Source organism: Podarcis cretensis (genome assembly GCF_951804945.1).
Source record: "Podarcis cretensis genome assembly, chromosome: 2".
Lineage (NCBI taxonomy): Eukaryota > Metazoa > Chordata > Lepidosauria > Squamata > Lacertidae > Podarcis > Podarcis cretensis.
This window is the reverse complement of record NC_137171.1, coordinates 115,686,902-115,713,306: the sequence shown is the minus strand read 5'-3', so window position 1 is coordinate 115,713,306 and position 26,405 is coordinate 115,686,902. Positions and strand designations below refer to the sequence as shown.

The 26,405-nt window shown below is 44.3% G+C and overlaps 1 protein-coding gene and 1 long non-coding RNA gene across 6 annotated transcripts; one reads left to right on the top strand and one right to left on the bottom strand.

The window, feature by feature from the left end:
* The first annotated feature begins 2,527 nt into the window (after window positions 1-2,527).
* LOC307206529 (uncharacterized protein) lies at window positions 2,528-16,468 on the top strand. Of its 5 annotated transcripts, none has more exons than XM_079959890.1 (9): window positions 2,528-2,853; window positions 4,174-4,234; window positions 5,679-5,816; window positions 7,644-7,770; window positions 8,362-8,469; window positions 8,629-8,709; window positions 10,004-10,105; window positions 10,425-10,526; window positions 13,575-16,468. In XM_079959890.1, exons 3-9 carry the CDS (start codon window positions 5,793-5,795, stop codon window positions 15,686-15,688), a joined length of 2,658 nt encoding a protein of 885 aa, XP_079816016.1. In that variant the 5' UTR covers window positions 2,528-2,853; window positions 4,174-4,234; window positions 5,679-5,792; the 3' UTR covers window positions 15,689-16,468. The 5 variants fall into 5 exon arrangements, with proteins under 5 accessions (XP_079816016.1, XP_079816013.1, XP_079816014.1 ...); XM_079959887.1 differs by having other exon boundaries at window positions 4,174-4,309; XM_079959888.1 differs by having other exon boundaries at window positions 4,126-4,309.
* A 2-nt stretch (window positions 16,469-16,470) lies between these two features.
* On the bottom strand, window positions 16,471-18,728 carry LOC307209253. The gene is made up of 2 exons (XR_013835479.1): window positions 18,262-18,728; window positions 16,471-17,559 (listed from the first exon to the last, which is right to left on the bottom strand). It is a non-coding gene; the product is annotated as an uncharacterized lncRNA (long non-coding RNA).
* Between the last annotated feature and the right edge of the window lie 7,677 nt (window positions 18,729-26,405).

Sequence of the window (26,405 nt, the reverse complement as noted above, 5' to 3'; positions counted from 1 at the left end):
GCATAGATTCACAGAATTGTAGAGTTGGAAGGGGACCTTGAGGGTCATCTAGTCCAACCCCTGCAATGCAGGAATCTTGGCTGAAGAATCTGTGACAGAGGGTCATCCAACCTCTGCTTAGAAACCTCCAAGGAAGGAGAGCCCACCACTGTCAGAAAGTTCTTCCTGGGATTTAGTTGGAATCTCCTTTCTTGCACTTTGAATCCATTGGTATGCAGGAGAAAATAAGCTATCTCCATCTTCCCCATGACAGCCCTTTTAATCTTTAGATCCTATGTCCTCTCAGTCTTCTCTTATCCAGGCTAAGCAGCCCCAACTCCCTCAGCTGCTCCTCTTGACCTGATTATTTGTGGATTGCATACCCTCCCAACATTTCTCCCATGAAAATAGGGACGTCCCGTTCCGTAATGATAATTCTACTTTTTATTTTATTTTTTAATATATTTTATTAAAATTTTAAAGGTTACAAAAAGAAAAGTAAAAAAAGTTAAACAAACAAGGCACAAAAACAAACAAAAAGAGAAAAAAAAGGGGGGGGGAAACGAAAAACAAACACAAACACAAATCCAACCTTTACATAACTTTCTTTCCTTTGCTTATTTCCTTGACCTCCTCACACCTCCCTTTTTTGTATTCTAGTTCAATTAGATATTTCAGCAAATCCTTTCCATCTTTGTTTTTATCCTAAAAAATTATCTTAATATACTATAATTTTGCATTCTCCTCTTTCACTAATTACCAATCCATTTTTACTTAATCCTTTATAACATTTCTGCTAAAACCACATAGCTTCATTCCAACATCCTTCTAACATTCCTTAATTTTACAATGTTTCTGTAGATAAACTTTAAATTTTTTCCAATCTTCTTCCACCGACTCTTCTCCCTGGTCTCTGATTCTGCCAGTCATTTCCGCCATTTCCATGTAGTCCATCACCTTCATCTGCCATTCTTCCCAGGTGGGTAAATCTTGTGTCTTCCAATACTTTGCAATAAGTATTCTTGCTGCTGTTGTGGCATACATAAAGAAAGTTCTATCCTTCTTTAACACTAATTGGCCGACCATGCCCAGGAGAAAGGCCTCTGGTTTCTTCAGAAAGGTATATTTAAATACCTTTTTCATTTCATTATAGATTATCTCCCAGAAAGTCTTAATCCTTGGGCATGTCCACCAAAGGTGAAAGAATGTACCTTCGGTCTCTTACATTTCCAACATTTATTATCGGGCAAATGATAGATTTTTGCAAGCTTGACTGGTGTCATGTACCACCTGTATATCATTTTCATTATATTCTCTCTTAAGGCATTACATGCCGTGAATTTCATACTTGTGGTCCATAACTGTTCCCAGTCAGCCATCATAATATTATGTCCAACGTCTTGTGCCCATTTAATCATAACAGATTTCACCGTTTCATCCTGAGTATTCCATTTCAACAGCAAGTTATACATTCTTGACAAGTTCTTAGTTTTGGGATCTAACAATTCTATTTCCAATTTTGATTTTTCCACCTGGAAGCCAATTTTCTTGTCCAAATTGTAAGCCTCCATTATTTGGTAATAATGAAGCCAATCTCGCACTTTATTTTTTAGTTTTTCAAAACTCTGCAGTTTTAATCTATCTCCCTCTTGTTCCAAAATTTGATAATTCTACTTTTTATACCCTACACGTCTGACTGGGTTGCCCCAGCCACTCTGGGCGGCTTCCAACATATATAAAAACATAATAAAACATTAAATGTTTTTTAAAAAGCCTTCCCTATATACAGGATTGCCTTCAGATTGCTCAGGGGTCAGATAACTCCATACCCTCCAGCATTTCTCCAATGAAAATAGGGGCGTCCTAAGGAAAAGTGGGACATTCCAGGATCATATCAGAAACCAGGTGGCTTGTTTAAATCAGGGACGTCCCTGGAAAAAAGGGGCACTTAAAGGCCCTGGGATTCTCCCCCCCTTCATCTATGATAATGAAAACACAGAACTAGATGGTATTTTTGGTTCAGCTACTATTGTAAAAAGGTAAAGAACCTCTGGATGGTTAAGTCCAGTCAAAGGCGACTGTGGGGTATGACTCAGTCCCACTAACCAAACAAATTGGAAGCTGTCTAGAGTGGGCAGATATCAAGAAATATTGTTATTACTGAAATAGTGTGCATACACACAAAAGCTCATACCAATAACTAACTTAGTTGGTCTCTAAGGTGCTTCTGGAAGGATTCTTTTATTATTTTTATTTTATTTTATTTTATTTTATTTTATTTTATTTTATTTTATTTGTTTTGTTTTGTTTTGTTTTGTTTTGTTTTGTTTTGTTTTTTGTTTTGTTTTGTTTTGTTTTGTTTTGTTTTGACTACGGCAGATCAACATGACCTGTAACTATTATTATTATTATTATTGGCCAACTTCCTTCTAAGGAGGAATATCCAGGTCTGCTCAAGCTCAGGGGGTGAGGTTGCTTCATTCTGGAAAGCAAGAAACGGAGAGGGAGGAAGATTGCAGACCCTGATTGCAGACATCACCCACCCACCCCCCTCCATCCATCCTCTCCCTTCCCTTCATTCATGAGCTCAGGCAGCAAGACAGAGGATGCGGCCTCGTTTTGCCAGGAGTCTGGTCCCGACTTCAGTCACATGACGCGGAAGTGGGGAAACAAGCCTCCACCCCCCCGCCCCCTTCCAACACACACAAACCCCACCGTAAGAGAATAGCAGCTGCGGCGGGTGCAACGTCGAGCCGGGTCTGTTGGCGAAGAAAACGAACCCCAAAAACAAAAGCGCCTCTCGCGGGGGGAGGCAAATGATGCAAATGGTGCAGGATCGAGTTGGAGAGGAAAGATCCAGGGACGAGGGGAAGGGTAGGTGGAGAAAGCGGAGTGAGCTCCCTGGGCGGGGAAGCCAGCGGGCAAAGGGGGTCTGCTGGGGAAGGGGAAGAAAGAAAGGGGGGCGACGACGACTGAGACAAGCATCTGGGGCTCAGAAGTGGCCGGAGGGAGGGTTTATTTCTTAGGGGACGCGTATTTATTTTGTCCCACTGGCCGCTTCTAGATAAACAGGCTTTGCAGGGATTTATTGATACATTTATTGATTCCTGCGGTTTGAAAGCACACCAGTGCAAGTAGATAAATAGGTACCGCTCCGGCGGGAAGGTAAACAGTGTTTCTGTGCACTGCTCTGGTTCGCCAGAAGCGGCTTAGTCGTGCTGGCCACATGACCCGGAAGCTTTACGCCAGCTCCCTCGGCCAATAAAGCAAGATGAGCGCCGCAACCCCAGAGTCGTCCGCGACTGGACCTAATGGTCAGGGGTCCCTTTACCTTTACCTACTGATACAAAAGCCTGCAAGATCTAGTTAGCGCCCCCCAATCTTCATTAAAAACAACAACAATAACAACAACAACAGTTTCTAGCATTTGTAGAGATGTTTCTCCCTCTTTCTTGGAAAATGCTTCTTTCTCCCCCCGCCTCCCCCCCCAAAAAAAATTATGCAGAATACCATGTTACCATGTTATCTTGGGATTCGGGTGGCTCTGTGTGTTTTACGTCTCCATCCTCTGTCCTCTGGGACTGGGTGGTGCTGTGGGTTAAACAACAGAGCCTAGGACTTGCTGATCAGAAGGTCGGCGATTCGAATCCCCGCGACGGGGTGAGCTCCTGTTGCTCGGTCCCTGCTCCTGCCAACCTAGCAGTTCATAAGCACGTCAAAGTGCAAGTAGATAAATAGGTACCACTCTGGCGGGAAGGTAAACGGCGTTTCCGTGCGCTGCTCTGGTTCGCCAGAAGCGGCTTAGTCATGCTGGCCACATGACCTGTACACCGGCTCCCTCGGCCAGTAAAGCGAGATGAGCGCCGCAACCCCAGAGTCAGTCACGACTGGACCTAATAGTCAGGGGTCCCTTTACTTTTTACCTTTACCATGTTATCAGAGGTGAAAAAGATGGGAAGAATTGGGACGTGTTTACACATCAGGGACAAACCTTCTCTTACAATCTACCTTTAATTCTTTGATTGTCTTGTCTTACCCCTAAAGGGCCAGACAATAAAGGAATTTGGCACAGATGGCATAGCTGTCATTGGAGCTGGCTTTGAAGGAAAGGGCTCCCCTTTTCGTTTTTTTGTGTTCTGCTCTCAGCTCCCTTGAAAAACAACAATTCCTCTCCATCTCTTCATTCTCACATAGAGGGATTCTTCTCCCTTTTGTTGGTCTGCCTCCATTGTTGGCAGTTTGCAAAATATAAATGGTAAGAGCAGAAGAGGAGGCAAAACAGGATCAAAGTCTGTTTAGGATCTCTCTCAGGCTCTGGGGAATCCGCCAAGTTAGTAGAATAACAATAAATGAAGAAGAAAAGAGGAAGAATATAAAAATATCTTGGTGAGTACTAACTATACTCACCAAGATGGCCTGATAGAATTTCTAACAGCTGTAACTCAGACATGTACCTGGGCAAACATTTGTTCATTTTCTGAAATATATATTTGCATGCTGCTGCTGCTGCTGTAACTCACCTTTGTACGAAGTTGCAACTCAACCCAATAGTTGAAGATTAATGACTTGAAGTACAGAAAGGACCCTTCTAAAGAGCTCCAGTTGCTTTGATGCTTAAAGGGGGTGGGATTTATTAAGATCAAAGAAAAAACTCTGATCCCAATAAGTCTGTGACAAATGCAAAGCAATAAATCATTAAAATCAGAGGGTTTCTACGATTCACAGGTTATAAACTTGAGGCACACCTGGAATAACTTTATAAAGCTGTGCCTGTGATTTTACCAAAGGTGCATTGCTGTTTGTCTTAATTTATATTAAATATAATATTAAAGCAAGAGCTGTTTGATAGGAAAGCAGGATATAAAACTTTTTAATAAATATTTCCTAGGCCTCAGAGCTGATATTGATTTTTTTTTTTAAAAAAAGATGGGGAGCCTCAGATCCCAGAAAGTCCAGCACCAAATTAAACCTCACATTCTTACTCAGCCAGCTGCATCGTTTAAGCGGCTGGATTCTGAACTTCTAGGCAATTTTGACATCTAAAGGGAGCTCTGTTCAGGGAAGGATTAGTGTGTGATGTTGTATTGTGCTTTTACTATTTTGTGTTGTGAGTTGCCCAGAGTGTCTGGGCAACCCGGTCAGATGGGCGGTATATAAATAAATTCTTATTGGATTTTAAAATGTTAGCTGTCTTGGAATAGAACTTCTAAAGTGGCTTGCATAGATTCTCTTGCTTTCTCCTCATAAGATTTTGTTGTCCCATAGGAGGACAAACCATATACAGTGGTGCCCCGCAAGACGAATGCCTCGCAAGACAGAAAACTCGCTAGATGAAAGAGTTTTCCGTTTTGGAGGTGCTTCGCAAAACAAATTTCCTACGGGCTTGCTTCACAAGACGAAAATGTCTTGCGAGTTCCTGCGGTTTTTTCCCCCTCCCCCCCTTTTTCTATGCCGCTAAGCTGCTTATCCGCTTATCCGATAAGCCGCTAAAAGCCGCTAATAGCGCTAATCCGCTAAGCCGTCAATGGGCTTGCTTCGCAAGACAAAAAAACCGCTAGACGAAGAGAATCGCAGAACGGATTCTTTTCATCTTGCGAGGCACCGCTGTAATTCTACCTGCAAGCCTTCGCCTTGCTTTCTCATTGTTGCTCTCTGATTGCAAACTCCTTTCTCTCTCTCTCTCTCTCTCCTTTGTAAAGGACATAATCCTGACTTGAAGCCCTGAGTACTTTTGCCCCACACACTTTTCCCGTATTCAGTACAGCACAACATTCAAGATCCTTGCTAGATGTACAGATCCTTGGAAAGTGGAAATGGCTGTGACAGGGTGGCCTCAGGTATGTTGATGGAGGCTGGGCTCACGCAAGAAGACATTCTGCTGTCTTGAGGCAGAACTGTGAATGTGCAGCAATAAAACCAAGCTAAGCAGGGTCTGGTCTGGTTTCAAACTGGATGGGGGACCACGTTTTGGGATTCCTGCATTGCAGACTAGATGACCCACGGAGGTCCTTTCTAACTCTACAATTCTATGATTCTGTGGCCAATATCCACAGATAAACATGCTGAATTTCATCACTCTCTAGAGCAGTGTTTCCCAACCTTGGGCTTCCAGCTGCTTTTGGACTACAATTCCCATCATCCTTGACCACTGGTCTTGCTAGCTAAGGATGATGGGAGTTGTAGTCCAAAAACAGCTGGAGGCCCAAGGTTGGGAAATGCTGCTCTAGAGCATCAGAATATCTTCCAATTGATACTATGCACAGTTCTTTGAACCACTGGAATTTCTTAGGCTGCCAACATTTTCTAGTACCTTGGATTTCCCTCCACCCTTAAAGAATATGAGGGAAGTACTTGACTACTGGCCAGGGATGATGGGAGTTGAAATTCTGGGGAGGCAGGCCAAATTTCCCCACAACTGTGCCATTGTCCTTAATAGTTTCCCAGCTGTCAGAGTGCAGCCCACTTGACTCACTAATGGCACCACCAACAGAAGGAAGAAATAGACGCCTTTCATTCTTTCTTGCACTACCTTCATCTCAAAAGAAGTCCTCCATCGTTGCCGGCAGCTGATCTTCAGTGTCATGAAAGAGCAACAAGTGGTTAATTATTTGATTTATCATTTTCACTTCCAGGGGAAGGGAGACTTGTTCGTGGGAGTCTAGGAACAATTGGAAGTTGCTTTATATCGAGTCAGGCCGTTGGTTTATCTAGCCATTATGTCTACACTGACGGGCAGAGGCTGTCCAGGGTTTTAGACAGGGAACATTCCCAGCCCTACCTTGAGATAACCAGGGATTGAACCCAAGACCTTCTGCATACAAGGCACTTCCACTGAACTGCAGCCCTTCCTCAGTTTTCAGCCTCAGGTGCCAAAACACCTTGGCTGGTCTTTAAATCCAGTATTGTCTACTCTGACTGGCAGCTCAAAAATAAGACCTATCACTTCCAGCATCCAATTTCACACAATGGCTAACCAGGTTTCTGAGCACAATTCAAAATGTTGGTGCTGACCTTTAAAGCCCTAAACGGCCTCGGTCCTGTATACCTGAAGGAGCGTCTCCACCCCCATCGTTCTGCCCGGACACTGCGGTCCAGCTCCAAGGGCCTTCTGGCGGTTCCCTCACTGCGAGAAGCCAAGTTACAGGGAGCCAGGCAGAGGGCCTTCTCAGTAGTGGCACCTGGCCTGTGGAACGCCCTCCCACCAGATGTCAAGGAGATAAAGAACTACTTGACTTTTAGAAGACATCTGAAGGCAGCCCTGTTTAGAGAAGCTTTTAATGTTTGATGTTTTATTGTGCTTTTAATTCTGTTGGGAGCCTCCCGGAGTATTATTATTAATAATAATAATAATAGCACAGCTGTGGAGTCCAAATTGGCTCACTGTGTTGGTTCCAGGCCTTCAATCCAATCAGCTCTGTGGGGTCTGAGGTGGAGGTTTCCCCCATTACCTTACACTGGATCCTTTTTAACTTGAATGGTTCTGTCTAGTGAACTTCAGCTGGGGCCTCCTCAGAGTCAAAGTTCACATCTCTGCTTAGATCACTAGCTCTCAGTTGTGGTTCATAATCCAGGCTTACTTTCAACGGGATGGTGTAAACATTGCTGACATAAGGTGTGTGAAGCATCTGAGGCGCTTGGAGAATGGTTTGCTTATGTTTCCCCAGGAACTGGTGACTTTTGAGGATGTGGCCTTGTATTTCACACAAGGGCAGTGGGCTCTGTTGGATCTGGATCAAAGAGCTTTGTACAGGGAAGTCATGCAAGAGAATTACAATCATGTCGCTTCCTTAGGTAAGGACCCCTTTGTTAGGGATATCTGAACAGAGATTGCATCCATTACATCTTCTTTGGTGATCACTCGTAGCTGTGTAAGATTGTCTTCCATAAACACAGTTTTAACAATGAGTCTGTAAGTGACTGTGGAGGCCAATTCTGGATCCACACGTTCTTCCACAGTGGGGACATTGGTTTCCGGGCAGGAGTTGATCACAGTGTGGATTTGCCAAGCGTGCCTTCCTCCTAGCACGTTTCTCCCTTGGGTCCTGAGTTTGAGTGTCTTCACAGCCCTTGACACCTTTGGTAAAGGCTGTTCTCCAACTGGAGTACTTGCAGGCAAGTGTTTCCCAATTGTTGGTGTTTATACTACATTTTTTAAGATTTGCCTTGAGACAGTCTTTAAACCTCTTTTGTTGACCACCAGCATTACATTTTCCATTTTTAAGTTTGGAACAGAGTAGTTGCTTTGGAAGACGATCATCGGGCATCCGCACAACATGACCAGTCCAACGATGCTGATGTTGAAGAATCATTAGCACAACATGGATCTATACTTAAAGCCTGAAATTCTACTCAATAACATCTTTTTTAAAACTCTTTGAGCAGGATTTCCACTTGTCAAGCCTGGTTTGATCTCCTGGCTTGAGCAGGAGCCATGGTCTGCAGAACGGCTGGGTTTGGAGGAGACAGAGGCTCCCTTAGAACAAAACACAGGTGAGGGAATGAAAAACAGAACTCATAAAAAGTATATATTCGTGTGAAAACTCCCGAGATTGTACCAAATCTAGTTCTTCTCTTACTGGGGCAGAAAGCCAATCTTTGCATGACCTTTGCCTCTGAATCCCAATTTTCTTACACTTTTATCTTGATCAGGGTTTCCTGATGTGATAATAAAGCTGGAGGAAGAAGGGGATCCATGGAACCTGAATCAACAGGAATCCAACACCTTCACAGGTACCAAGATCTATCTTTCCTTACCTGTCTGGATTTTTTCCATGTTAATTGAACAGCTCTAAGTAATTTTGCGTCAAGGGGACAGTTCTGCACATTTTCCCAACACTCTTGTTTTTTTGCAATATCGTTTCTGCTGAGACTAACTTTTCTGAAGCCTGTGCAATGTTGTTGTTGATTGTTGTTGTTGTTGTTGCTATCAACATTATTCCAGTACAGTCATACCTCGTGTTGCGTTTGCTTCATGATATGTTTTTTCAGGTTGCGTCCTGTGGCGACCCGGAAGTACTGGAAAGGGTTGCTTCCGGGTTTCGCCGCTCACGCATGCGCAGATGTGCAAAATGATGTCACGTGCATGCGCAGATGCGGCGAATCGCGACCTGCAGACACACAGACGCGAGTTGCGTTCTGCTCATGTTGCGAACGGGACTCCGGAACGGATCCCGTTCGCAACCAGAGGTACCACTGTAGCAGGATGTTTGTGTTGTCACACTGCTTTGTAGCCATTTCTTAAACATTTTTATTTAATTTTATTTTGGAAAAAGTATTCATAGACTGACCTTTCTTGGGGGAAAAAGCAGTGTACAACAAAATGTACAATTAGAATAACATACAAAATTCAGTAAGAACAGGACAAAATAGTCATAAAGATGATCGGCTCACCTTGAAAAGGTTTAAACCACTGAATAGGTCTGTTGGCATAAAAAGATTCAGGTAGGTAGCCATGTTGGTCTGACGCATTCAAAATATATTAGAAAATAAAAAAATTGTCCAGTAGCGCCTTAGAGACCAACCAAGTTTGTTCTTGGTATAAGCTTTCGTGTGCGTGCACACTTCTTCAGATACCAAGTGGGACAATTTTTTAATTTTTTAAAATAGATTTCGGCATAAAAAGAGTGAGTGTGCCTGCTGCATCTCTGCAGGAAGAGTGTTCCACAGTATGGGGCCAGCAATACTAAATGTCCGAATGCTAGCTGAAGCCACTAGGGCTTCCGAAACATGGGGGACAATTAACAGTGCTCCACTGGACGGTGTCTGCGATCACAGGGGGAATCTATATTTACATATATTTAATGTGGAACGCAGTGATCACGGCATGTTGTTTTTGCACCTCGTTTTCCTTTAACTTCACCGCCTGCATTTTTACTTCTTCCACACCCTTCCAACGTTCAGCTTCACAGGATGCCCCAAGTTCTCGTGTTAAAAGAGAGGGAGGAAAACTCTTTACCTGCTTCCTCTGTTCTGCATGATGTCATCACCCTCTCTGTTTGTCTCGCCTCTTTTTATCCTGACTCAGGACTTCCTGGCGTTCTAATAAAGCAAGAGCGAGAAGAGGAACCAGGGGTCTTGGATGGTCAGAGAACTGAGGAACGGCCCAGTGCTGCTGGCGACCAATCGGGTGAGGGAGCAGTTCGTCTACAATTCCTGGTGTGGTTTAACAGTCAATCCCTCTTCCCAGGGAATTCTGGGAATTGCAGTTCTGTGAGTGGAACGGGGGCTTCCTAACAACTCTCAGCACCCGTAACCAACTACAGTTCCCAGGATTCCTTGGGAAAAGCCACAACTTTATAAATTATATGATACTGCTTCAAATGGATATAGTGCAGATGGGGCCTCACTCTCTGTTCTAATAGCAACAAAAGAAAAGTTGGTGTCTTTTTTTTATATAAAAAAGCTAGATGGTCACACCTCACATTCTCCTCTTTCCTCTGACTCAGAATTTCCTGGTGTGATAATAAAGGTGGAGCCGAAAGAGGAACCCTGCGTCCCAGTGCTCCAAACACCTGTGGGAATCACATCTGTTTTGGGAGTCCACCCAGGTAAGAATTGGATTCAAGTAGTTCATGATTCACACTCAATATGTTTTGAACCTAGTTTGGTTGTCATTTTCCAGGCCAATGATATTCACACCGATTGTAATAAAAAAGGAGACCATCTTCTCTAAAAGCAACGTCAGGAGTTGCCTTATAGATCACATAATAATAATAATAATAATAATAATAATAATAATAATATATTTATATCCTGCCCTCCCCAGCCGAAGCCGGGCTCAGAGCGTCTAACAACAATAAAAGCAACACAGTTTACATAAAATCACAATCAATTAATTGAAATGCATTCTAAAATCAATCCATTCTAAAATCAATTCAAAATCAAATCAATGGCAACCATTGGGCTAGAGTTCTGTGAGGATTACCGAAGGAGGGGGTCAGACTGTGCTTTGGCCAAAGGCCTGGTGGAACAGCTCTGTCTTGCAGGCCCTGCGGAAAGATGTCAGGTCCCACAGGGCCCTAGTCTCTTGTGACAGAGTGTTCCACCAGATCGGAGCCACAGTCGAAAAAGCCCTGGCTCTGGTTGAGGCCAGCCTAACCTCCCTGTGGCCCAGGATCTCCAATATGTTTTTATTTGAAGACCGTAAGGTCCTCCGTGGGACATACCAGGAGAGGCAGTCCCGTAGGTACGAGGGTCCTAGGCTGTACAGTGGTACCTCGGGTTAAGTACTTAATTCGTTCCAGAGGTCCGTTCTTAACCTGAAACTGAAGCACCACTTTAGCTAATGGGGCCTCCTGCTGCTGCCGCGCCACCGGAGCACGATTTCTGTTCTCATCCTGAAGCAAAGTTCTTAACCCGAGGTACTATTTCTGGGTTAGCGGAGTCTGTAACCTGAGGCGTATGTAACCTGAAGTGTATGTAACCCGAGGTACCACTGTATAGGGCTTTAAAGGTTAAAACCCACACCTTGAACCTGATCCATTGGTCTATCTTGCCCAGTGTTCACTGCACTGGCTGGCAGCAGCTCTCCATATTTTCAAGCAGGGAGTCTCTCCCTCCTGCTGCGACCAGCTCCTCTCCCTCCTGGTCTCCCGGAACTCACAGAGAAATGAAACGGGCAGAGCAGAGGCTGGTTGTGCGCAGGCGCAGCCTGAAATTGCGTGGGAGAAAGACCCAGGAAATGATGAGTCCTAGTAGGCAATGGGAAGGTAGGGACCTTCAGTCCTTACAACTGCTTAATCTCGACAAGACCACCTGGAAAGAGTTGCAGAGACCACTGGGCCAGAGCTGTGGTCGTTTCCTTGAATACTAGGGTGAGTTATTGCTTTGTTGACGACCTATGCCTCACTCCAGCCTTAACATCCAGTTCTCTACTCCCACTCCACTCCCTGTATATCTGCTCCTGAGGGCTTGGTGGACTGCAACTCCAATCATCCCTGACCACTGGCCATGCTAGCTGGGGCTGACGGAAGCTTCAACAACAGGTTCTCCATTCCAGCTGCCGCCTGTTTACGGCTCAAAGCAAGGAGGGAAGCAATGCACTCCTTTATGATAAAATTAATAATAATAATAATAATAAGAATAATAATAATAATAATAATAATTTATTTGTACCCCACCCATCTGGCTGGGCTTCCCCAGCCACTCTGGGCGGCTTCCAACAAGATTAAAAATACATTAAAATGTCACACATTAAACACTTCCCTGAGCAGGGCTGCCTTCAGATGTCTTCTAAATGTCAGGTAGTTGTTTATCTCTTTGACATCTGATGGGAGGGCGTTCCACGGGGCGGGCGCCACTACCAAGAAGGCCCTCTGCCTGGTTCCCTGTAACTTAGCTTCTCGCAGTGAGGGAACCGCCAGAAGGCCCTCGGTGCTGGACCTCAGTGTCTGGGCAGAACAATGGGGTGGAGATGCTCCTTCAGGTATACTGGGCCGAGGCTGTTTAGGGATTTAAAGGTCAACATCAACACTTTGAATTGTGGTCAGAAACGTACTGGGAGCCAGTGTAGTTCTTTCAAGACCGGTGTTATATGGTCTCGGTGGCTGCCCCCAGTCACCAGTCTAGCTGCCGCATTCTGGATTAGTTAAGGAGTTGTTTCCTCAAATTATTCCCAAGCATTGTATGGAAGCTTATTTTCTCCACGCTTCTGTCTTCTTCTCTGCCCAGTTTTTCCTTTACGAAACCAGTGGGAACAATCAGTATAGTAAGAGAAGCAAAGGAGGAGATTAGACGTTTTCTTAAATGTGAAAACAGCATCAAAGCGCTGTTGTTTTTAGCCTGCCAAGAATGGTGGAAACTGCAGTTAGTTGAGGGTGCTGAGAGTTGTTAGGAGACTCTTGTTTCCCACACAGGGCGGGAAGTCCCAGAGTGTTTTTACAATCGACCCTTCTTCCCAGGGAATTTTGGTGGGAGATCTGAAAGAGGAGTGAGGGGGCCTTAATACAGTTTCGTCCCTGGCTAAGGGACTCCTTGCGTTATAATTCTGACTTTTAAAGCTCTAAACAGCCTGGGCCCAGTATACCTGAAGGAGCATCTCCACCCCCATCGTTCAGCCTGGACACTGAGGTCCAGCTCTAAGGTCCCTCTGGCGGTTCCCTCACTGTGAGAAGTGAGGTTACAGGGAACCAGGCAGAGGGCCTTCTCGGTAGTGGCGCCTGCCCTGTCAACGCCATCAGATGTCAAGGAAAATAAACTACCTGACTACCTGACTTTCAAACATATGAATGCAGCCCTGTTTAGGGAAGTTTTTAATGTCTGATGTTTTATTGTGTTTTTAACATTCTATTGGGAGCCAGCCAGGGTGGCTGGGGAAACCCAGCCAGATGGGCAAAGTATAAATAATAGATATTATTATTATTATTAGTAGTAGTAGTGCTTTTTTTCCTTAAAAAATGTTTAGGGGTACTCTCATTTTGACTCCCCATTTTATAGTTCAAATTGGGAAAAATAAATACAGTAAATGGACAAAAGTACAAAGATTCATAAAATGTGAGGGGTGTGTACCCCAGCACCCCCCCCCCCAGAAAAAGCATTGATGATGATGGTGATTATTATTATTATTAGTAGTAGTACCACTATCTTTCTCTTAATAGGCAGCAGGTGTGAGGAAAAAGGAGAAGAGAGTCTTCCAGGAAGCGCTCACCTAGTGGCAGCAAACAAAATATCCTTAGGAATTACCGAAGGGAGCGTTTCGCAGTACCAAGATATCGCTGATAACCGAGGCAGAGAAGAGAGGCATCAGAGAAATGACCTGGGAGAGAGATCAGGAAGGGCTTTGCCTTGTCGGGGAGGTGAAAAAAGTGAAACCAAAATGCAAAAGAAAATTCACAAGTATGGGAGAACTCTTCAAAAAGGAGAGAAACATTATAAACAATTAGGTTGTGAGAAGAGAATGAATGGGAGCTACTGCCTGATTTCTCAGAGCAAAGGCCGCAAAGGAGAAAAAATTCATGCTTGTTCAGTCTGTGGTAAAAGCTTCAAGTGGAAAAGTAACCTGATTATCCACGAAAGAATCCATACAGGAGAGAGGCCGTATGCATGCTCAATCTGTGGTAAAAGCTTCAGCAAAAGATCGTACCATGCTGTCCATGAGCGAATGCACACGCAGGAAAAAACATACACTTGTTCAGTGTGTAATAAGAGCTTCATCCATAAAGTCAGCCTTAGGAGGCATGAACAAGTCCACACAGGAGAGACCCCGTATAAATGCTCAAACTGTGGGAAGGGCTTTAGTCAGAAATGTAACCTCCTTTCACATGAAAGAATCCACACAGAAGAAAGGCCTTACCCGTGTTCATTCTGCGGCAAAAGTTTTAAACGAAGATCAAACCTCAACAGCCACAAAGTCAGCCATACGGGAATAAAAACAAATATGTGCTCGATCTGTGGTAAAAGCTTCAGTCATAGATCAAACCTTGTTAGCCATGAAAGAACTCACACCGGAGAGAAACCGTTTTCATGCACAATCTGTGGTAAAAGTTTCGCTGACAGAACACACCTTATTAAACACGAGAGAACTCACACAGGAGAGAAACCATATATGTGCTCAATCTGTGGGAACAGCTTTAGCCACAAATCAAATCTGGTTAGCCACGAAAGAACCCACACAGGGGAAAAACCATACCCATGCTCAGTTTGCGGCAAAAGTTTCACAGATAGAGCATATCTTCTTAAACACCAGAGAACTCATACAGGAGATAAACCATTCAAATGCTCTGTCTGTGGGAAGAGCTTCAGTCGTAAGGATTACCTTATTAGACACAAAATCATCCATACCGGAGAAAAACCATACATGTGCTCAGTTTGCGGGAAGAGTTTCATGTGGAAAAGTTACTTGTCTATCCATGAAAGAATCCACACGGGAGAGAAACCGTATACATGCTCTTTCTGTGGTAAAAGCTTCAGTGAAAAATCATACTACATTGTACATGAACAAATGCATACAGCGGAAAAAATACATGCTTGTTCAGTCTGTAGTAAAAGCTTTGTTCATAAAGTAAGCCTTATCAGACATCAGCAAGTCCACTCTGGCGAGACACCACATAAATGTTCAGTTTGTGGGAAAGGCTTCAGTCAAAAATGTAGCCTTATTTCACACGCAAAAATCCACACAGAAGAAAGGCCTTTCACATGCTCCTTCTGCGGCAAGAGCTTCAAGCGAAGGTCAAATCTCACCAGTCACGAAAGAATCCATACAGGAGAGACCCCCTATGTGTGCTTGGCCTGTGGCAGAAGCTTTAATTGTAAAGCGCATCTTCTCGGACATGAGAGAACTCATACAGGGGAGAAACCATATTCATGCTCGGTTTGTGGGAAGAACTTTGGTAACAAGTCACAGGTGGTTATACACGGGAGAATACATACAGGGGAAAAACCATATACTTGTTCACACTGTGGGAAAAAGTTCAAGCACAGGACAAGCTATACCGAGCATCAAAAAATCCACACGGAAGAGAAACCGTTCATATGCTCAGCCTGCGGCAGGAGCTTCAGTCGGAAGGAGCACCTGATTATCCACGAGAGAATCCACACGGGAGAGAAGCCATATTCATGCTCGGCCTGTGGGAAAAACTTCAAGCAGAAGTCAAGCCTTACTTCACATGAGAGAAGCCACTCGGCCGAAAAGCCACACTCATGTTCCACCTGTGGCAAAACTTTCAAGAATCAAGTATACCTGAGGAGACATGAAAAAATTCATATGAGATAAAGGACGAGGGTGGTGCTGTGGGTTAAACCACAGAGCCTAGGACTTGCTGATCAGAAGGTCGGCGGTTCGAATCCCCACGACAGGGTGAGCTCCCATTGCTCAGTCCCTGCTCCTGCCAACCTAGCAGTTCAAAAGCACGTGAGAGTGCAAGTAGATAAATAGGTACCCCTCCGGTGGGAAGGTAAACGGCATTTCCATGCGCTGCTCTGGTTCGCCAGAAGCGGCTTAGTCATGCTGGCCACATGACCCGGAAGCTGTACGCTGGCCCCCTTGGCCAATAAAATGAGATGAGTGCTGCAACCCCAGAGTCGGTCACGACTGGACCTAATGGTCAGGGGTCCCTTTATGTTTGAAAAGCCTCATCCTCGTCAGACTTTATTTAAGCATCAGAAATGTGAGGGTTGGGTGTGTCACGAGATATGGAAGACATTAAGGCACAGGTGTGACCCAGAAACCCATACCAGGGACAGAAATAATACCTGCAATATTTAATAAAGCACCAGTAACCTTTTTTCTCCCAATGATCTATAGTATTGGACTTAACAGTGCTGTTGTGAATACATTTCAATATTTCAAACTTTTCCTGGCCTTGAATTTCCTAGCTTCATCTCATAGTCTGAAGACTAATTGCCACCCGCTTCGGCTTCCATATCTGCTTTTTTGAACATTTTCATCAATTCTGGAGCACGTTTGTTTTTGTAGCTGTGTGAAAGAACACTTGGTTTAGCTGCAGATGTGTTGTAATATATAATGTATTGAATAAAGAATTTTAGAAACTTGGCTTTACCCAGGGGTGCAGAGGTGTAGTTCTAATGTTCTGTCATCTGTGAACGGTGAAAGTACGGGGCTCAGTTATATTTTCAGCCTGCTCTCCATAGCACAGCCATACACAGAATGGGGCATTGCCCCACCAACGCCAGTCTCCCCTCAGCCAGCCCCCACCTGCCTGGCACAGACTGCCAGCTGCCGCCTCCTTAGTCTCAATGTTTCCCTTGGAGAAAGCAGGGAAGATGATGGGGGCAAAAGCTAGAATGACGTGGCTCGACCTTATCATTGGCTCTCTGGCGCCACCTACTGTCAGCCTCCAGCTTTTCACCCTACCAGTTCCAACAGCCACCAGCCACCACTGGGTAACCGTAACTGAGCTCTATCTACCTGTGCCATGCATTTAAAACAACCATACAGTTGTGGCTTTCCCCAAAGAATCCTGGAAATTATAGTTTGTTAAAAATGGCAAGAGTTGCATATAGTATAAAATGGACCAAAGTTCGTGCCTCAGGTGAGATTTTGTATCCTACGGCTCACGGTGTCCTTAGGATTCATTGCCTCAGCACACTTGGATCAATCAATCAAATCTCTATTACGGCCATAAACCAGCATAAGTAGGGTGAGGTACAACAATTTAAATCTGCAAAACAGTTTGGAAAGCTAAAAATTGTTAAAACAAGGTATATATAAAAGACTGTAAGAATCTAAAAGAAGGGTTAGGAGCATTAAACGGATGTGGAAGAGCATAAAAGGTTAGTACAGTAGTACCTTGGTTTACAAACAGCCCTGTTTACAAACTATTTGGTTTACGAACTCCGCAAAACTGGAAATAGTGTCCTGGTTTGCGAACTATACCTTGGTTTATGAACAGAAGCCGAACGGTGGAAGGGCACTGGCGGCGGGAGGCCTCATTAGGGAAAGCGCGCCTCGGTTTAAGAACGGTTTTGGTTTAAGAATGGACTTCCAGAATGGATTAAGTTCGTGAACCGAGATCCCACTGTATATAAAAGGCTATGGCTATCAGTTTACAGAGCACTCTGATATAAGTGTTCATTAAATCTAGTTTGTGGCACAGGTCATCATCTGATTAATTTTGAACGCTGCTATGCAGCCTGTTGTCTTTGTCCATGGAGTTTTCTTGGCAGGGATACTGGAGTGGCTTGCCGGTTCCTGCTCCAGGTGGATCACGTTTGGTCAAAACTCTCCACTATGACCTGTCCATCTTGGGTGGCCCTGCACTGCATAGCTCATAGCTTCTCTGAGTTATTCAAGCCCCTTCGCCACGGCAAGGCAGTGATCCATGAAGGGAACCTAGACAGCTTCTTAAAAAGCAAAGACATCACCTTGCCAACAAAGGTCTGTATAGTTAAAGCTATGGTTTTCCCAGTAGTGATGTATGGAAGTGAGAGCTAGACCATCAAGAAGGCTGATTGCCGAAGAATTGATGCTTTTGAATTATGGTCTGGAGGAGACTCTTGAGAGTCCCATGGACTGCAAGAAGATCAAACCTCTCCATTCTGAAGGAAATCAGCCCTGAGTGCTCACTGGAAGGACAGATCCTGAAGCTGAGGCTCCAATACTTTGGCCAGCTCTTGAGAAGAGAAGACTCCCTGGAAAAGACCCTGATGTTGGGAAAGATGGAGGGCACAAGGAGAAGGGGACGACAGAGGACGAGATGGTTGGACAGTGTTCTCGAAGCTACCAGCATGAGTTTGACCAAACTGCGGGAGGCAGTGGAAGACAGGAGTGCCTGGCCTGCTCTGGTCCATGCGGTCACAAAGAGTCGGACACAACTAAACAACAACAAATGCAGAACCTGGCAACATTGTATGTTGTAGCAGGGTTAGTATCTGAAAGCAGCAGGGAGGTAAAGAATTGTCCTGTGCGCCCTGGGTATTTATGGAGTAGTGGGGAGATGAGGCTAATATGGATGTCTCTATAATATTGGCACTGGAGAAGCACATGCTCTATTGCCTCTGTTTGTCCAGAATCACAGGGACATTGTCTCTCTCGAGTAAGCAATCAGCCATACATCCTAAAATCTAGTGCAGGGGTAGCCAACGGGGTGCCCTCTGATCTGGATGCTATTGAACTGCCAGCTCCCAAAGCTCTGGGGTCCTTTGGAGGAAAGTATTGGGTGTAAATTTAAATAAATAAACAAGCCTCAGCCAGCATTGCCAGTGGCCAGGGATCTAACACACATTTAAAGCGTGTGACACTCCTTCCTGAAGCATCTTGGCAGCTGTAATTTTGCCCTGGCATCTCTGTCAAATAAGTAACTGGGAATTAGGAATAAAGGGCTGCATGCTACAACCAGCTGTTTTAGCCTTCCGTCTACAATTTTATTATTATTTTTTACATTATTTTTATTGAGTTTTCCATATTTCATTTCATTACATTACACATATCTACAGCTTACATTGTTACTCAAAAAGAGCATCGACCTTCCTCTTTTCTGACTTCCCTTTAACATATCTGTCGCATTTCAATAGTCACTTCTTTACCTTATATCAACTTTTAGAATCACCCTCTCGTTTGTAAATTAGCTCCTTAATTCCACATTACCAAACATTTCATGTTAAAGCTACAATTTTTTTAAAATGCATTTATTTCCACATTTGGCCACAAGGTGTCGGTTTTTCACCACGAACAATTCCATTGGGCTGCTTCGCTTTTTTTACTGTTTGTGTTTCTGCATATTATTTGCAAGATTATCACTAGCCCAAGGGACAGCTGGGGCTCCTCCACCTGGGAATAGTCCATCAAGGAGGAGGAGGAAAACTCGGATCCTAAACCTCCTGGCAAATAGAAGGGGAAGAAATGGAGGCAGTGAGAGATTTTACTTTCTTGGGCTCCATGATCACTGCAGATGGTGACAGCAGCCACGAAATTAAAAGACGCCTGCTTCTTGGGAGAAGGGCAATGACAGGCCTAGACAGCATCTTGAGAAGTAGAGACATCACCTTGCCAACAAAGGTCCGTATAGTTAAAGCTATGGTTTTCCCAGTAGTGATGTATGGAAGTGAGAGCTGGACCATAAAGAAGGCTGATCGCCGAAGAATTGATGCTTTTGAATTATGGTGCTGGAGGAGACTCTTGAGAGTCCCATGGACTGCAAGAAGATCAAACCTCTCCATTCTGAAGGAAATCAGCCCTGAGTGCTCACTGGAAGGACGCTGAGGTCCAGTGCCGAGGGCCTTCTGGCGGTTCCCTCATTGCGAGAAGCAAAGCTACAGGGAACCAGGCAGAGGGCCTTCTCGGTCGTGGCGCCTGCCCTGTGGAACGCCCTCCCATCAGATGTCAAAGCAATAAATAACTACCTGACATTCAGAAGACATCTTAAGGCAGCCCTGTTCAGGGAAGTTTTTAATCTGTGATATTTTAGTGTATTTTTGGTTTTTATGGAAGCCGCCCAGAGTGGCTGGGGAGACCCAGCCAGATGGGCGGGGTACAAATAATAAATTATTATTATTATTATTATTATTATTATTATTATTATTATTATTGTGAAGCTGAGGCTCCAGTACTTTGGCCACCTCATGAGAAGAGAAGACTCCCTGGAGAAGACCCTGATGTTGGGAAAGATGGAGGGCACAAGGAGAAGGGGGCGACAGAGGACGAGATGGTTGGATAGTGTTTTCGAGGTTACCAGCATGAGTCTGACCAAGCTGCGGGGGGCAGTGGAGGACAGGAGTGCCTGGCGTTCTCTTGTCCATGGGGTCACGAAGAGTCGGACACGACTAAACGACTAAACAACAACAAACCTCCACTGCCTTGCGGGAAAAGAAAAGAATAATAATAATATTCCCAAAAATAAAACCAGGTTATTTATGTATGGGACGTCAGCAGCAAGGGTTAGAGTGGCAAAACACTGGAAAGATAAAAATACACCCAATAAAGATGAATGGGTAGTCAAATTGTGTGAGTACAGTGGTACCTCGGGTTAAGTACTTAATTCGTTCCGGAGGTCCTTTCTTAACCTGAAACTGCACTTAACCTGAAGCACCACTTTAGGTAATGGGGCCTCCTGCTGCTGCCGCCCCACTGGAGCACAATTTCTGTTCTCATCCTGAAATAAAGTTCTTAACATGAAGCACTATTTCTGGGTTAGCGGAGTGTGTAACCTGAAGCGTGTGTAACCTGAAGCGTATGTAACCTGAAACGTATGTAACCCGAGGTACCGCTGTACTTGGACCTCACAAAGCTGACAGATGCAATAAGAGATAAACCTAAAAAGATGGTGAAAGAAGAATGGAAATGTTTAAATAATTATCTAGGGGACAAGGGTTCATCAAGAAAGACCTGGTTATGTTTAGAATGATACCGCATAGGGAAATGTTCCCTGATACCAAGATGAGGGATTCTTTGGAATGCAGATAGAGAGAATTGATAAGAACAATGATCTGTTGTGACCTTGACGGAAGCGTACAATAGATGAGCCTTTTTGTGTTTTGGCTCATCTTTTTCTTTTTTTCTTTCCTCCTCCCCCCCCATCCTCCTCCTTTCCTTTTTCTTTTTTCTTTCCCATAATGGCTTATGTTTTATGCCATGTACTTTGATATTTTTTGTAGTTTTTTAGCTTTTCTCATTATTATAAGGAATCTTCTTTTGTAATTTTGGTTGTCTATATTTATATGTATTTGTTTAAAGCAAAATAAAAGTATTTAATAATAATAATAATAATAATAATAATAATAATAATAATAATAATTTATTTATACCCCGCCCATCTGGCTGGGTTTCCCCAGCCACTCCGGGTGGCTTCAAACAAAATATTAACATCCTTAAGACATTGAATGTTGTTTTGTGTACCTCCTTCCACTACTCTTGCAGCCAAGCTGGTGCCAAATGTCTGGCTCTGCTTTCCTTTGGACCACATCTGTGAGGCCGAGAGGGGGGTGTGTGTTTCTTATCCTCTGGGCAGCCCAGTCGCTCCAAACACACTGCCCAGGCTTGTGCCCCTCGGAGGTCACTTGGGTGCTGTTATTAACAGTTTTTGGCTTCACCCCTGGAGGCGCATTCCATTGTCAACAATCCCAACCCCACCTTCCCTTTTAGACACACCCTTTGGAGCAGGGAAGGGCAGCTATTCTTGCAAGGCATGCCAGAAGGCAGTTGCTTCATGCAAGAGATAAGTTTGTCTCACTTCAATTGCAGATTGATCATGAGTAGAAGAGCCAATCAAAGTCCCACTCCCGCTGGTAATGCTATTGCAAAAAAGGGGAATTCCTCGAAGGCTTTAAATGCACAGTTACAGATAGGTAGCCGTGTTGGTCTGCCATAGTCAAAACAAAATAAAAAAATTCCTTCCAGTAGCACCTTAAAGACCAACTAAGTTAGTTCTTGGTATGAGCTTTCGTGTGCATGCACACTTCTTCAGATACACTGAAACAGAAGTCACCAGACCCTTCTATACAGTGAGAAGGTGGGGAGGGGTATTACTCAGAAGGGTGGTGGGATTGGGTGATTGGCAGATAGCTGTGATGAGCCTGTTGACGACTCTTAACGACTGCAATAGGTCTTACAGGAAAAAGCAAGGGGTGAGAAGGTGAAAAATGGCTTTGTCATGTATAATGAGATAAGAATCCAATAAAATGCAATAAAATGGTTTTCTGAAATGCAGACACGCACCCCCTCTTTGAATGCAGAATAAGAGCAGGGATGCGACCTTGCCTGAATTGATTGTCTCCCTGATTACGATTGTCTCAATTCTCCATATATAGGGATAAGGATCGCAGTTCTGCACTTTGGAGCCTCGCCAGAGCTGATTGGCTGCCAAGTGAAGCGGCGTTGCCCCGCCCCCGCCTATCCATTCACAACCCCAAGATCCATTCATCAACAGAGTGGCAGTCTCTGACTGGCTCCTTTTCTCGCGGCGGCGATTTTGATTTCCTTGCCTGCTGCTTCGGCTCCTCCTCTTGCTGCTCACCAGAGCTGCTCCGGATCAGGCAAAAAGGGGTCCCCTTGCTCCTCTCTACGCCGGATTAGGAGCGCTACGAATTCCTGCTTTGGCCGGACGTGGAGACGGAAGGATTCTCCGGCTCGGATCCGCTTTGCTCACCGATCTCGTCCCTCAAGATTTCTAAGGTGAGAGAGATTCATTGCTCAATAGGCGCGCCTCACCCGGCAGGACCCTTTTCCCCAGTATGTCGCGCGGGAGATACGTGTACACGGTCGTGTGAATGGCTTTTATTTTGCAATACCCCCCTCTCTTTCCTTTGCTCCCTCTCTCCGCTCTGCCCGGACTCGGAAAAATAAAGGTAATCTTTTTCTCCGACCCCATTTGCAGACCCCGATCAAGGAGTTGAGCGAGATTTTTGGCTCAACAAGTTCGCGCGTAACGCTGCGGGCTCCTTGCGTGGAGATGTCGTCACGTGTACACGATACGTGTGGGTGCGTTTTATTTAGCGATGGGAAGATGAATGACGGTGGTTCCCCCCCCCCCCGGCCTCGGTTTTGTCCTTCCTGGACATCCCTGGCGATTCTTTAAAATAATTGGGACTGCAGGTCTTTTTCCGCGAGCTGAGTGAGCTATAGAAAACCTGTGTAGGAAATGAAGGGTTCCGATTTCTCAGAAATTGCTGTTAAATTAGAAAGAAAAACGGGGCGGGGTGGGGGGAGATGCAGATGAATTTCTCAAGAAGCCGGAACTTAAATGTGTAAGTCCGTCTTCTCTCATCTGCTTTCCGTGCAGAAGGTCCCGGGTTCAAATCCTGCCACCTCCAGGTGCGGGTTTTTGGGGCGCGCGGGTGGGGGAGTTTAGCTCCCAAAAATTCCAGCGCCATCCACGCTCTTTTTAGCACTTCCCACGATTGGCAGCGACGTGTTTGTGTTGCTGGATGTTTGTGTTATTTGTGTTGCTGGATGAGTGTTTTAGGACTCTCCTATTGCACGCGGTTTTGCTCTCTGTTTACACCTGGATTTTAACCGATTTAACCTCTCCATCTTTTACCTTGCTAGTTGGGTAAGAGCCAAGTTTTTGTACACAGCAGCTAAGAAACGCGGCAAATAATACGGCGTCCGATTGTAATCTACATCATGGGAGCCATCCTCATGATTTTTAAAAATGAAGTTAAAAGTGCCTCTCTCACATCCAGCCCCCGGTTTACCTCCTTTCCCATGTCGTTTAAACATAAACCTTTATTGTCAATTAACTAGAGATTTTATTTTAAAAAGTGGTGTGTGTGTTAAATAAAATAAAATACAAACGAAGCTGTTTCTGGACCAGGGATTTTCCAACAAGCTTCAATGGCTAGCTTAAAAATGTTGACTTTCGATTGTATTTTGTGAATTACTTGGAATGCAAATAGCAAACATTAAAATACCATTCAAGAAAAAATATATATGAAGGAACAAAATGCAATTGAAAACCACTGAACACAGGAGGAATCTGTCCCCCTTTGTGAAGAGATCTGCCTTTCCTAAATACTTGAGGGAGGGTGATCATCTTTCTTTCCAGGGTGTAGGAGATGCATTTCTTTCATCCCACATATAAAACATCAAACATTAAAAGCTTCCCAATACAGGCCTGCCTTCTATATCGTCTAAAAGTTGTGTATTTCTTTTATCTCATTGGCATCTGATGGGAGGGCGTTGCACAGGGCGGGTCCCACTGCTGAGAAGGTCCATACGGATGGGGCAGGGGTTACATTTCCCATTTCAGATTAAAGTTCACAGGGATCCTGACTCTGCTCCATCTCTCTTCCAGGTGCGGCTGCTTCTGGAGAAGGAGAGTGGTCCCTCTCAACAGGAGTGGAGCCATGGCTGAGGAGAGGTACAGAAAGAGGATCCGGAGTGAAGTCACCTGTTCCATCTGCCTCAGTTACTTTACTCGTCCGGTGGAACTGGGCTGCAGGCACAACTTCTGCGAAAGCTGCATCTTGAGATGCTGGGAGGAGTCTGGTAAGAAAACCAGGTGCCCCGAGTGCAGAAAGGCTGTAAAAACAGACTACAAGCGAAACAGGCTTCTCACAAATATGGTTGGAATCATCAGTGAGTGGGATCATTCTGAGGAGAGAGATGCTCGAAGGAGGCGCTCAGAATGTCAGAGGCACCAGAAGACCCTGGACCTCTTTTGCCGGGACGATGAAGCCCCCTTCTGTGGGGAGTGTGACACATCCCAAGGGCACAGCGGCCACAGGGTGGTTCCTGTGGAAGAAGCCATTCAAGACTACAAGGTAAGAATGAACCATTCATAGGAACGGCTAGTACAGTATATATGATGGGAATTAAAATCATAGAATTGTAGACTTGGAAGGGATCCTGAGGATCTAGTCCAACCCCCTGCAGTGCAGGAATATGCAGTTGTCCCATAAGGGGATCGAACCTGCAACCTTCATGTTATAAGCACCATGCTCTAACAAACTGAGCCATTCAACAATCAAGGTTAAAGGCTGTCCACAAACCACTGTCTCCTCTGAGTGAGCGTTTATCCCTCTAATCCTAGGTGTGAGGGATGCAGTCTGCTGTCAACTGACTCTGCACATGCTCAGGAGGCCTCTCATCTAATTATATTTTACACATCCTAAGATAGATATTGGCTTTTATGGGACTGAGGCTTGCTTTGCCTTATAAGACTCCACTAGATGTGTATATTAGGTATGATTGTGTTAAAAAATAATAATTAAGCTGATCTAGAAAGATTGAACGATGTTAAGGTGGCCTTTCTAGAAAAAATAAATGCAGCTCAAATGAGTGCACTTTGCAAACTACCTGTCCTGTTTCAGAATCTGATAATACAAAGAGCGGAGCAAGCATGGTAAGATTGGAAATAACTATTATTGTACATTGTTTTATTTGGGATGGAAAGAAATGTACAATTGCTTTAAAAAGGCAAGCAAATAATAAAACCTAGAGGGATGGCAATTTGGGCATCTCAGAGATGCTTGCTGTTATAAAGTGGGAGTTGTTCAGTAGTTGGCATACTGGCGTAAATTTAAGATAAATATTTTAGGCACACAAAAGACGATGCCATGAAAACTGTTTTCCAAAAAAAATTATGGCTTTTTTAATAATATATATATATATATATATATATATATATATATATATATATATTCATAAATATACCAAGCAAATACTCTCTCTCTCTCTCTCTCTCTCACACACACACACATATCTGAAGCAGCACAGGAATACAGTCCTGAAACCATTTTGACTCCCAAACTGACCAAATGTATTCTCTGCAAGGAGGGAAGGGTGAGGGAACCTTCCCATTGTGAGGAATTGGGAAATCACCATCTCAAAGAAATGGCCAGACTACCAGGAAAGGCAATCAGATAAGGCATTATCAGATAACCTGGCAGACAGGAAAAACAACAACATTCAAATTTCTGTTGTAGACTGCCTATTCTGTGATGTAGGTATGATGTTTGTGGGGGAGGTCTTGAGCTCCAGGGCAGAGAATTTCAAAATGTCTTTATAAGGGTGGACACACCTTGGTTCTGGGTCCTTCTCCTTTCTCCTGCGTGTGAAGGGAGCATCCTGTTGCAACAGCTTTAATAAAGATCAGGCTTACTAGCTGCTTTGCTTCTCAATATTCTCTGGTTGGCCTCTGTTATTTTCTCCTACCGATGGAGAACCTACAAAGGACTCTATAAGGGCAGATTTTGTTTGCAACAGTGTCAAAGGAGAATAGGAAAAAATAGTGTGATGGATCAGATCAAGAGGTGAAGATTTCTCTCCTTGGTTGTATTTCCATGTTAGCAAATCTATTTATATATACAGATACTGCCCTTCACAATAACCCCCAACATTAGAGACATCAAACAACGCTGCTTTCTCCTGTTGCCAGCCCTAAACTATGCAAAGAACTCAAAATTCATGAGTTTTAAACCAGTTGTATTAATATAAGTCTATCACTGGTGCTTGATCTTAGACTATTAGTGCAGAACCTGGTGTGCTGTTTCACAGGAGGAGCAGATTTCAGATTTACAGTCAAAGTTAAGAT